The sequence below is a fragment of the Cydia splendana genome, chromosome 18 (assembly GCF_910591565.1).
Source record: "Cydia splendana chromosome 18, ilCydSple1.2, whole genome shotgun sequence".
NCBI lineage: Eukaryota > Metazoa > Arthropoda > Insecta > Lepidoptera > Tortricidae > Cydia > Cydia splendana.
The window spans coordinates 4091181-4103919 of record NC_085977.1 but is presented as its reverse complement, the minus strand read 5'-3'; the positions used below and the strand labels follow the sequence as shown (position 1 = coordinate 4103919).

Here is a 12739-nt window from a genome sequence, read left to right as displayed (position 1 = left end):
CCGAGCGATAGAGAGGTAGATAAAGAAACACTGACTAGCATTTCTCGCGGTAGGGCCTCAGATATTAATTCTATACCTACACAGGTCCTAGTAGAGTAACCAAAGCTACGGGTCTGCAATGGTTGTCATTTGTATGCAGTATTCCCATCTGTGCCCGCCCCACGTGACCACTGCCATACAAGAGATTTGTATGTAGCGCCTACCTGTGCCCGGATGGGAATACACCATTTGTTTGAGGAATCTTAGATAGCTACAAAAGTTGATCCAAGTGGTGTAAGTCCTCTAAGTGACATTATTTACTTGCGAGCCGCGGTTTACTACCTAGACGAGTAAAATATTTACTTTCGGGTCACAAGTTTCTATAAAAACTATTAATTGATGATAAAATTACGTATTAGTACATTGTATACACATATTTGAAGTACACGCCCTCCAATTAAATGTATCTTCTAGGTAAATCACTCATGGAACGTCTGAAGACCGACTACGCGAACCTGTACGAGTCCGACCCCAACTACATTACCATGCTGGTGAAGAACTTCCGGAACGACCCCGACATCCTGTCCCTACCCAATAACATGTTCTACGATGAGAACCTGGTGGTGAGTACCAATTTAGGAAACATAGGGAATACTGGGACAGTACACTGTAAAAAAAAATTGGAGTAAAAATGTTTAATAATGTATACTTAAGGCGACGGTAGCGGTGGGTAAAATTTCAGATTCTGTCAATTTACCCCATTTCACACACAAGCGCACTTCACGCACACTACCTCACTTTACTGGGACAGGTCAGTGACCCATCATGTTTTTTTTAAGATTGGACTTTTAGTTTAGTATTGACCACTAGCCTCCTTTGAGGGTAAAAGCGTTCCATTGAAAGATGAAAGAGAAACAATGCATTTAATCTTGCTTTCCTTGTCTGTTCATGTCACACGTGACGTACTTACCTATTTAATTAATTTGATTGTTGACTGTTTTACTACCTAATATTGCATTGTCGAGATACGCGTTTTGTACAATTAAAGCGAATAAAACAAGATGTCATTAAGTCAGATGTAAAATGTTATTTACTACTCTATACGGTTTTTCATAAGGTTCAAAATCCATTCAATAGGAATTTAAATAAATAAAGTTTCAGCAGGGTGGCAATTCCATTTTGGCGGATAAAGCGAAACAGAATAGTTCTATCGAACCTGCTTACAAATTTTCACGAGAATCAGTTGAGAAATGTGATCTGCAAAGGAGAACATACAAAAGCATTTTTGCCCAAGCTGAAACGGAGACCTTTGCTAACGCTCGGCCAATGATGGTTTAGGTACACCTATAAAAAATGGTTGTCCCTGCTGTAATTTTAATATCTTTATATTTCAACGGTATAGTTTTGCCTTCAAAAATAATCGGTATCGCTAAACAATAGCGGTACCTTACTACTTATACGTTCACGAAATCGGTATCTGCATAACTTGATTGTTAGTAAACTAACCTGAAAAATAATCTCAAAACCACCGAAACATTTATGTACAGTCACTTGCAATAATATGTTACGTCATTAGCGCCAACTTTGCCTCCAGGGAAACTTTGCCCAAAACGACAATTTTAAACAAATTCGTTAATGTAGAAAAAATTATAATAGTTAAGGCCACCCTGCTATTTTTAGTAGAAAATAGGTTATATTTCTGACAAAACTATATACCAAACTTGTGCATAACTTGACTTGGGAATTTAGAGTTTGAGCGAATTGTCTAATATAGGGTATATTTCGGCGGGCAAAAAATTGATAAATAATGAATGCAAGTAGAAAAAATTGAGAACCCTTTGACAAATATTTCCGGGTTTGAGTTATAACACATGAAGCATAGATTATGTCTATTGAGATTTAAACTAAAAAGGCCTAAATACACAAAAGTTTTAGCGGTGGGCAAAGTAATCCGGTAATTTGGCATCTATACCAACATTGCCCACCACCAAAAACGGATTAGGGTTGTCACTTTCATCTAATTTACCCAACTTCGCAAGTAAAAGAAGGTTATGTTTGTACACTAAAATAAATTTATAAATATATACTGTATTTAATTTGTCTTATTATCCTTTATTTAGATGTTTTATCCCGTTAACGAATGAAAAACACAACAACATATTTTTGGCCATTAAACTATTGTAACAGATTTTCTCAAAAGTGACAATCCTAGCTTTTGTAAAATGCTTAGGCGAGCCTTATTTGGAAATGGGCAAAAACGGGTAGGCAACATTGCCCAGCAAATTTATTTTAAAGTTTTTACACTTATCGCTAAGTTATTAACAGGGAATGGTAGGATTGCCCAAAACCTTTAAGTGATCCTTAGACATCATCATCATACGAGCTGTATTTGAATACCAAATTGACGTGGGCAATGTTGGCGAAAACCCCGGATATCTTTGCCCGCCCTCTAAAACGCAAAAAAATGAGTAAAAACACGATAAATAATTTTTTTTTTTTCAAATAAACTGATGCGTTTGATCACAATGGACGTGCTGAGCAAAAAAAGTCATATGATGTGATGTTTTTTGAGAAATTCGTTTTAAAAAATAAGCGGGCAAAGTTGGTGATAATGACGGTACCTACTCTTCGAAGGCCGCAAAAATATGTGACATGGTCTTATGGTTCTACAAATACGATCGTGTCAGATATTTTTGCGGCCTTCGTTGTGTAACATAAATTGTAGGCGACTGTATATTTGGAATAATTATTTTATTTAGTTTCAACGAAAGTTTCAAGTTTAGTACGAAAATACTTCAGATATGCAATATGCACAAAATGTAGACCTAATCAAAATAAAACATTGCTTTTTATAGGTAATTTATAAAACATTCGATACATAGGTATACATAACAATAACTAGAGCGCTATTGGCCTGTAAGCTTCATCTCGGTCTCCAAAGCCGCAAAAACTCGCTAGTACTTAGTGCTGGTCTAGCCGTTATTTTTTCTTGAAGATTTTCAGAGAACAGCACGTACACGCATTATACATATAGACGGAACGAACCGCATAATCATTATCATTTATTCGTCGCAATCCATGGTATTACAGATCTAGGTACAAGACTTTCAGGTATTACTTATACGAATTACATAACTCTTCCTGTTAATAGGCATTATTTTAAGATAAAAGTTCTATAATATAATACAAGATTACAATTGTCATCAAAATTCATTGACGTACAGAAGTCAAATACGTTTTTAAACTGACGCAAAATGATACCAGCATAATAAAAATTGATCCCAATCAGTAAAGATGAGTCTTTAAACTTTTTTCATTTTAAGCGAGTTTTGAAGGAACATAATACTTAAATTCGACTGTAATCGTATTGTTTTAAGATAGTTTACTGCGGTTTTCAACCATTATAACAGCAAATCAAATTTAAATGAGACGCGAGCTGATATTAATGTACCCTATTTTTTGAAATACAATTTATCTACTGGTATACTTTCTCGTGTGCGTATATGATTTAATGTCAATATAATTGTCAAAAGCAAGAAAATCAAGCTGTCATTTTCATTTGAAGAAGTACACGTGTGCTCCGGTGTAGCCCCAACGGGCATCTGACTTGAAGAAGAATTTTGAGTGATGTCGTCAATGTATGGAAATTGTTCGAAAGTTTACATTTGAGATTGAATTTCTGTGTTGTCTTTGTGAGTAAAAATATAAATCGATAATAAATTGGTAGCTGGATTATCTAGCTTTCAGAATCATACAACAATTCAATTACTGTCAAAGACAAAATTGTTTTGCTTCCGTCTCAAACGGAACTCCATATTTTGATTTTTTGATACTTTTAGTGTCGATTTGTAGAGAATAACAGCAAATTAAAAATACAATGGCATGAAGAGTCGGTACACGGTTTCTTCGTGAACAAATTTACGTGTAATTTAATGCAATTATTAAACATTTATTGAACAAATTATGGTTACAAAGTGAGGTCTAAATCGAAAACGTCATATACCGGCCCCTTAAGGGTGGTATTCCATCTGTCCAATATTTTGCTCCAATGTCATCGCGTCTGAGACTGAGACGCAATTATCAAGCAAAATGTGAGACAAAATAAACTGGTTTAACTTGACAGACATTCAGACGTACTTTATGAGAGTAACCACTGATGAAAGTCACCGTACACAATGACTAGTTGAAGCCATATAAATGTTTAACTTTCTGTTCGTACCAGCCGCTTGCTCCAGTGGACCCGCTGAGCCGGCGCAGCATCCTCGGGCTGCCGGGCGGCGAGCGCGCGGTGGTGTTCCACGCCGTCAACTCCCGCGAGCAGAGGATGGGCAAGGCCCCGAGGTACGGGTACTACACTTATCGGGCCCCGGAACGCATGCTCGCCACTGGCACCGACCGCCATACATTTATTTAACCACAAACCATTGTTTGGCATTTGGTGTGCACGCTCGGTGCGTTTCGTTGCCGAGGGGTTAGGATGCCGCGTGCAGACGCCTCGTGAGGAAATTGCCACGCGAAGCAGCTCGGTCTGTGTAGACATCATCATCATCATCATCATCATCATCATCATCTCAGCCATAAGACGTCCACTGCTGAACATAGTCCTCCCCCTTGGACCTCCACACGTACCGGTTGGAAACGACCCGCATCCAGCGTCTTCCGGCGACCTTAACAAGGTCGTCTGTCCATCTTGTGGGTGGACGTCCTACGCTACGCTTGCTAGTCCGTGGTCTCCACTCGAGCAGTTTTCGACCCCATCGGCCATCTTCTCTGCGTGCAATGTGGCCTGCCCATTGCCACTTCAGGTTACACCCGCCGCCGCCGCTGCCGCTGCCGCTGCCGCGTGTGTCGCTGTGTAGACATGCTGCGACCAAAGTAAACGCAAGCACAACCATAAGCTAGGCCCTTCTACAGTCCACAAAGACCGACCTTCTTCTCGCGGCAACCTCTTTGCAAGGCGGCTGTGTGAACCCGACTAATGGATCAATGTAGTACAAATCGAGTAAATACCTCAGTAATCTCAATTAGAATTTTATTGCATTGTGTCATCACTAGGATGATATTTTGGAATTAATGAACAGAATTATTCTGATTTTGAAAATTACTTTAACAACTACGTTGCGGTAATGGCGATGCTTCATATCGGATGAATTGACGAGAACCCCGATTTAAACTTAAATTTATTGTCAAACTTTGTCGTAAATCATTTTGGTCGGCAAAATGTAAATAAATGAGTGTTTGGTTGACAGCTTCTTCAACGAAAAGGAGTTAGACATGCTGAAGAGATACACGAAGGCTCTGATAGAACAGCACAACGTCAAGCCGGTGGACATCGGGGTCATCGCTCCCTACATCAGACAAGTCAGTTTTAAATTTATAAAACTAACTAGCGACCCGCCTCGGCTTCGCACGGGTTAACAAATTATACACCTAAACCTTCCTCAAGAATCACTCTATTGATAGGTGAAAACTGCATGAACATCCGTTCAGCAGTTTTTGAGTTTACCACGAACATACAAACACACAGACAGACGCGCCGGGGGACTTTGTTTTATAAGGTGTCCGTAGTGATAAATATGCAGCACCCTATGAAAAAAAAAATCGCTTTTCGTAAGCTTGATTTTGAATACTTGAATTTCGTTAGCTATACTCAATATACTTGTTGTATAGTACCTACCCATTTGTCATCTGCCAAATGCACCCGGCGCGAGCCAATGACCTAAATTGACTGCCGTATTAACCACACACAGCCTCCGAGTCAAGGTAAAGGCTGACCAAAGAAAAAATGGTACGCTTTGAATGCATTTTGTAGCGACTGACATAAGCATGCATTAAGACATGACGAGAAGCAGTTTGCGAGTAAGCGAGTTTGACCGATTTTCCAGCTGATCGGTGCAATATACTAATACATGTTGCTGTTTGAATATTCTCAGGTGTACAAGATGAAAACGTGGCTCATGAGCTCAGGCTACGATGAGATCGAAGTTGGCACCGTCGAAGCGTTCCAAGGGAAGGAGAAACGAGTCATACTCGTGTCCACCGTGCGCGCCAACTGCAGGCTCCTGGACTACGACGCTAAATACGGGCTCGGCTTCCTAGTGGACGACAAGGTAAAGATAGCAAGCAAGGTGGGTTAATAGCATCGTTCGCAGACGTTTCTGCTTGTTAAAAATTAAAATTAGTATGGGTAGCACATCATAACTGGTGAATTTCCAATATGACTTGGAACTCTGGTAGCCGTTTAAGAAGTGTAACACTCTTGCGGTAGATGTCGCTAGGGTCCCCTTGACCCATAATAGGGTGGAAAGATCTGCTGGCTATGGATGAGGTATTGGTGGCTCAGATGGCAGAGCGCTGGAGTATCGATCCAAAGGCCGTGAGTTCAAGTCTCACCCAAGACAGTAATTTTTCCACTTTTAAATTTATTCTAAGCTTAATAGCATCGTTCGCAGACGTTTCTGCTTGTTAAAAATTAAAGGTAAAGAAAGATTACGTTTTTGTACTTCTAGTGGTAAATTAGGTCGTCAGAACTCCTAAGCGCACGTTTTTGACTATAGGGACCATGCGCGTTGGAGGGTGCTATCTTGTGGCCTGAATCGGAAACATATGTGCACATGTACATTGCCAAAACAAGTGCTACCATTTACCGTTCTCGTAGGTACGTTTACTTGTGCATAGGCTCTGCCATCTTGTGGGTTACATCGGAAGCATAAACGTCACATTTACGCCTCGCGCCAAAAATCGGCTCCTATGCTGCCCCCTATAGTTCATGCACGCCCCCTATAGCATAGACAAAGGAATGCTAAAGGTTCGGTTTTCCTAGTATAGCGGTGCCGTCATATAGCGGCCGTCTCCATACTAAATAATACGGCTAAATATGGATGTCGTAGTATTTGTATGGAGACGGCCGCTATATGACGGCACCGCTATCCTAGGAAACCAGAGCACAAGGGTAGTATTTCACCTGTCCAATTTCTTGGTCCAATGTCATTGCCTCACTTTCTCATTAAGCAAAATGTGAGACAAAATACACATTGGACAAAGATATTGGACTGATTGAATACCACCCTAAAGAAGTTAAAATTATTGTTGCCCAAAGTTATACAGATGAAATATGTAGCTGGCGCCATAGGTTTAGGTAACCTACTTAGTTACCGCGTAATCTGCGTACGTTGGGAGTTCTCCAGCGGTCGCTATATTGATAGTCACGTGGGGCACAAATCAAATGGATGCGGCCAATAGTATTCATATTATTTATTCAATATATTTACAATATTACATGTCATTTTTGTAGTATTGGAGACTTCAATATTTTGCAAAATACAAATGTTTATTTTTTAGAATATGGTAGTACAATGATGGAAACTTTAATACTTGTTATATTATGTTTACCGCGTAGGTAGGCGTATATAGACCTAATCCTCTGTGATGAGGATTAGGTCTATATATTATTTTAAAGATCTAAACTAATTTATGCATTACAGAGATTCAACGTGACCCTAACACGAGCCAAATCCAAGCTGGTGATCATCGGCAACCCGACCTGCCTGACCCGCGACAAGAAATGGCGCCGCTACATGACCCACTGCAAGGAGCTCAACTGCTACTTCGGCCACGAGTGCGAGCAGATAGAGAGGACCTCTAGGATCCTCAATGAGGTAACAATTAACTCAACTTTAACCCGAGTAACCCGACCTGACCCGAGACTAGAAATGGCGCCACTACATGACCCACTGCAAGGAGCTCAACTGCTACTTCGGCCACGAGTGCGAACAGATAGACAGGACCTCTAGGATCCTCAATGAGGTAACAACTAACTCAACTTTAACCCGAGTAACCCGACCTGACCCGAGACTAGAAATGGCGCCGCTACATGACCCACTGCAAGGAGCTCAACTGCTACTTCGGCCACGAGTGCGAGCAGATAGAGAGGACCTCTAGGATCCTCAATGAGGTAACAATTAACTCAACTTTAACCCGAGTAACCCGACCTGACCCGAGACTAGAAATGGCGCCGCTACATGACCCACTGCAAGCAGCTCAACTGCTACTTCGGCCACGAGTGCGAGCAGATAGACAGGACCTCTAGGATCCTCAATGAGGTAACAACTAACTCAACTTTAACCCGAGTAACCCGACCTGACCCGAGACTAGAAATGGCGCCGCTACATGACCCACTGCAAGGAGCTCAACTGCTACTTCGGCCACGAGTGCGAGCAGATAGAGAGGACCTCTAGGATCCTCAATGAGGTAACAATTAACTCAACTTTAACCCGAGTAACCCGAACTGACCCGAGACTAGAAATGGCGCCGCTACATGACCCACTGCAAGGAGCTCAACTGCTACTTCGGCCACGAGTGCGAACAGATAGACAGGACCTCTAGGATCCTCAATGAGGTAACAACTAACTCAACTTTAACCCGAGTAACCCGACCTGACCCGAGACTAGAAATGGCGCCACTACATGACCCACTGCAAGGAGCTCAACTGCTACTTCGGCCACGAGTGCGAGCAGATAGAGAGGACCTCTAGGATCCTCAATGAGGTAACAACTAACTCAACTTTAACCCGAACAACCGGACCTGACCCGAGACTAGAAATGGCGTCGCTACATAACCCACTGCAAGGAGCTCAACTGCTACTTCGGCCACGAGTGCGAGCAGATAGAGAGGACCTCTAGGATCCTCAATGAGGTAACAATTAACTCAACTTTAACCCGAGTAACCCGACCTGACCCGAGACTAGAAATGGCGCCGCTACATGACCCACTGCAAGCAGCTCAACTGCTACTTCGGCCACGAGTGCGAGCAGATAGACAGGACCTCTAAGATCCTCAATGAGGTAACAACTAACTCAACTTTAACCCGAGTAACCCGACCTGACCCGAGACTAGAAATGGCGCCGCTACATGACCCACTGCAAGGAGCTCAACTGCTACTTCGGCCACGAGTGCGAGCAGATAGAGAGGACCTCTAGGATCCTCAATGAGGTAACAATTAACTCAACTTTAACCCGAGTAACCCGACCTGACCCGAGACTAGAAATGGCGCCGCTACATGACCCACTGCAAGCAGCTCAACTGCTACTTCGGCCACGAGTGCGAGCAGATAGACAGGACCTCTAGGATCCTCAATGAGGTAACAACTAACTCAACTTTAACCCGAGTAACCCGACCTGACCCGAGACTAGAAATGGCGCCGCTACATGACCCACTGCAAGGAGCTCAACTGCTACTTCGGCCACGAGTGCGAGCAAATAGAGAGGACCTCTAGGATCCTCAATGAGGTAACAATTAACTCAACTTTAACCCGAGTAACCCGACCTGACCCGAGACTAGAAATGGCGCCGCTACATGACCCACTGCAAGGAGCTCAACTGCTACTTCGGCCACGAGTGCGAACAGATAGACAGGACCTCTAGGATCCTCAATGAGGTAACAACTAACTCAACTTTAACCCGAGTAACCCGACCTGACCCGAGACTAGAAATGGCGCCACTACATGACCCACTGCAAGGAGCTCAACTGCTACTTCGGCCACGAGTGCGAGCAGATAGAGAGGACCTCTAGGATCCTCAATGAGGTAACAACTAACTCAACTTTAACCCGAACAACCGGACCTGACCCGAGACTAGAAATGGCGTCGCTACATGACCCACTGCAAGGAGCTCAACTGCTACTTCGGCCACGAGTGCGAGCAGATAGAGAGGACCTCTAGGATCCTCAATGAGGTAACAATTAACTCAACTTTAACCCGAGTAACCCGACCTGACCCGAGACTAGAAATGGCGCCGCTACATGACCCACTGCAAGCAGCTCAACTGCTACTTCGGCCACGAGTGCGAGCAGATAGAGAGGACCTCTAGGATCCTCAATGAGGTAACAATTAACTCAACTTTAACCCGAGTAACCCGACCTGACCCGAGACTAGAAATGGCGCCGCTACATGACCCACTGCAAGCAGCTCAACTGCTACTTCGGCCACGAGTGCGAGCAGATAGAGAGGACCTCTAGGATCCTCAATGAGGTAACAACTAAGGGTGGTATTCCACCTGTCCAATTTTCTTTGTCAAATGTCATTACGTCTCACTCTCTCATTAAGCAAAATGTGAGACGCCACGCAATACACATTGGACGAAGAAATTGGATAGGTGGAATACCACCCTCACTCAACTTTAACCTTTCGTAAGCTCCTGTCAAAAAAAATCCATTTATATAGCAATCATGACAACTTAATTTTAAAGTTGAATATATATGGAGCAGATCTGCTCCTAAGCATACCAAAGGTTAACCTGAGTAACCCGACCCGAGACTAGAAATGGCGCCGTTACATGGCCCACAGTAAGGACCCCGACTGCTACTGCGGCGCCGAGTGCAGCTCGAAAGGACCTCTAAGATCCTCAGTGGTAACTATTACCTAACTCAAGTCAAGCTGGTGATCATCGGCAACCCGACCTGCCTGACCAGGGACAAAGGCTAGTAAATAAAGAAGACTAAATACCGACAGCTGACCATACAACACCATAAAATTACGTTCCTTTTATTCTACATTATTATGAAAAAATAGAGTGATGGCAGGTGGACTAAAATGTTAACAGAATGGTGGCCGCTTTCAGATGAAAGAAACGCCCGGCGTCCGTTGGCTCGTTGGGTGGACGACAGACGGAAAATTGCGGGTCACTTCTGGATGATATTAGCTTAGGACCGGGACAAGTGGCGTACTAGAAGAGAGGCCTATGCTCAGCAGTGGGCGATAAAGGGCTGATATGATGATGATGAACATAACCTTACCACAGTCAATGAAACTTTCTGTTATTTCCAGGTCGCGATCACCAGGTTCAACAAGTGTCGCATATCAGAACAGCTGAAACCGAAGCCCAAAGATGAGAAGGAAAAGAAGAAGTAAGGTTATGGTTAAGTTAGACTCCGGGATAGTTAAGTGAGGGGGGAGGGGAACGCAGGTGGAAAAGAAAGTTATTGTATGCCTTATTTCAGTGAGATAAGGTACATTGGTGTTTACTGATTGTTACAGACAGATTATTACATTGTTACACATAGACATAAAGTACAAAACAAACTATTATACTGTTGTGTTATTCTTATGAATGCTTGTGCCCGCCATACTAATGTGAATGTAAGAAAAAAAAACAGGTTTTTTATTTGGTTTTACAAGATTCTTAAATTCCATTGTTAAGTATATTTTGATACGAAATGACACGTTAAAATTTACATAATTATTGTTTGTTATGCGATCTTTAGTGAGATTATTCCGGAGTCACTATTTTAAGTCCTAGTATTAGAGAATTTCAAATAGATTGTTAAGTTTAATATTTGTTTAATTTAGGGGTTTAAATGGCAAGGGCAGGGTGGTATTGTCTGTTAATCTAAAACTATAACACACAAGCACAGAATATATAATAGTACTACCGTACAGAAAGGAAACTTCCTACAAAACCGAAGTTTGACAGCGGTTCAGGGTCGAATCATGCTATCCCTTTCTAATATATGCCACTATCCCTTTCGGCTATTTAGGGTTGTCAAAATTCAAGTGATTATCTTATCTGTGGTGGTGCACGCAAAGGGACGTCAAGTTGTGTCAACCCTAATGAGCAATGCTGAGCCGAGCGGAGCCGAGTTTGGCCGAAGTCAGGAGTTTCGCACCCCTGACACGAGTTACTTAAATCACTATTGTAAGTCCATTGATTGCCATTCAAAATGAAGACACATTTTACCGTAAATACGATTTTTATTTTAGGACGGCATCTCTGGACGTTAAAAATAGTGTTTAAAAACTTTTAACCTATCCACACTTTCATTCCTATGATCCATTTGTTTAAAACTGTGATATTGGCAATGTTTATAAGTGTTACTTATCAGTTACTTACTTATAAGTTTATAGTTACTTATAAGTGTTATCTGTATCTTTAGGTATTTAAATAAAAGTAAACAAACATTTTTTACATTTGTAGGTAGTTATAAGATTTATTGGTTAACCAACCAAATACAAAACCGCCTGGATCAGTCACGAACGACCTGACTTTAACCTACATTATTTGATCATGTAATGTTTTCATCTACCCTCAACTGGCTTGAGGGTAGATTTTGTTTATTTTTGTTTAAATACCTAAAGATGAGTATAGTTATGCAAACTGTATTGGTATGGTGGTTGCTCTTTTATCTTTTAGTGTCACGCGTGACTCTCGCACTTACATAAAATTGGCGACCACAATGACAAACTATAAAAGCGAAACCATTTTAGGCCCGCAAATCACTTTAGTAAATAATTACAAGACTTTGTAGTTAATAATATTTATAGTTTTCTTAAGAACTGTAACTTATTGATTGATACAAAGTCTCGTCAATTTATCTTTATTAACTAATTAGGTACATTAATTACTCATTAAACATCCTTGACAAATATTATTAACTTTTCAATACTTGACCTTCGACCCGTTAAAGTTTGGCATATTTATCAAAACATAATTATTTCTGTGTTTCCCGTATGTCATTAATCTAAATCTAAAGCAGCGGCGGTAGCACGGTCGCTTTTTTATCGCCTGTCACCATTCCTGTCACGTTCTAACAAGCATGTCAGTGCGAAAGTGACGGACATAGTGACATGCGATAAAAATAGAACCATGCTGCCATAGCAGTAGTTGACCGTTTATCCTGCCATTATGCCATTTGCCAAAGAACTGTCCCATTGCCATAGTATCGTCAGGGTTATATTTGCGATAGAGGCGATTATGCTCTGGTTTCCT

At 41.7% G+C, this 12739-nt stretch overlaps 1 protein-coding gene and 1 long non-coding RNA gene across 3 annotated transcripts in view; both read left to right on the top strand.

Annotated features, from left to right (window-relative positions):
• Positions 1-8660, top strand: part of LOC134799643 (putative helicase mov-10-B.1) — a 30405-nt gene extending 21745 nt beyond the window's left edge. The window contains exons 16-26 of the mRNA XM_063772082.1: positions 454-602; positions 4202-4320; positions 5229-5340; positions 5913-6089; positions 7464-7637; positions 7690-7785; positions 7838-7933; positions 7986-8081; positions 8134-8229; positions 8282-8377; positions 8430-8660. Coding sequence (XP_063628152.1) covers positions 454-602; positions 4202-4320; positions 5229-5340; positions 5913-6089; positions 7464-7637; positions 7690-7785; positions 7838-7933; positions 7986-8081; positions 8134-8229; positions 8282-8377; positions 8430-8660 — 1442 coding nt within the window. The remainder of the gene's footprint in view (positions 1-453; positions 603-4201; positions 4321-5228; positions 5341-5912; positions 6090-7463; positions 7638-7689; positions 7786-7837; positions 7934-7985; positions 8082-8133; positions 8230-8281; positions 8378-8429) is intronic.
• Positions 8661-8715: 55 nt separating this feature from the next.
• LOC134799383 (uncharacterized) overlaps positions 8716-12739 on the top strand; it is a 78034-nt gene continuing 74010 nt past the window's right edge. Inside the window, exons 1-2 of one of the 2 annotated variants that reach the window (XR_010145391.1) lie at positions 8716-8821; positions 10801-12633. This is a non-coding gene — a long non-coding RNA (uncharacterized LOC134799383). Of the gene's footprint in view, positions 8822-9893; positions 10006-10800; positions 12634-12739 lie in introns of those variants that run through there. The other variant, XR_010145392.1, reaches the window with a different exon arrangement.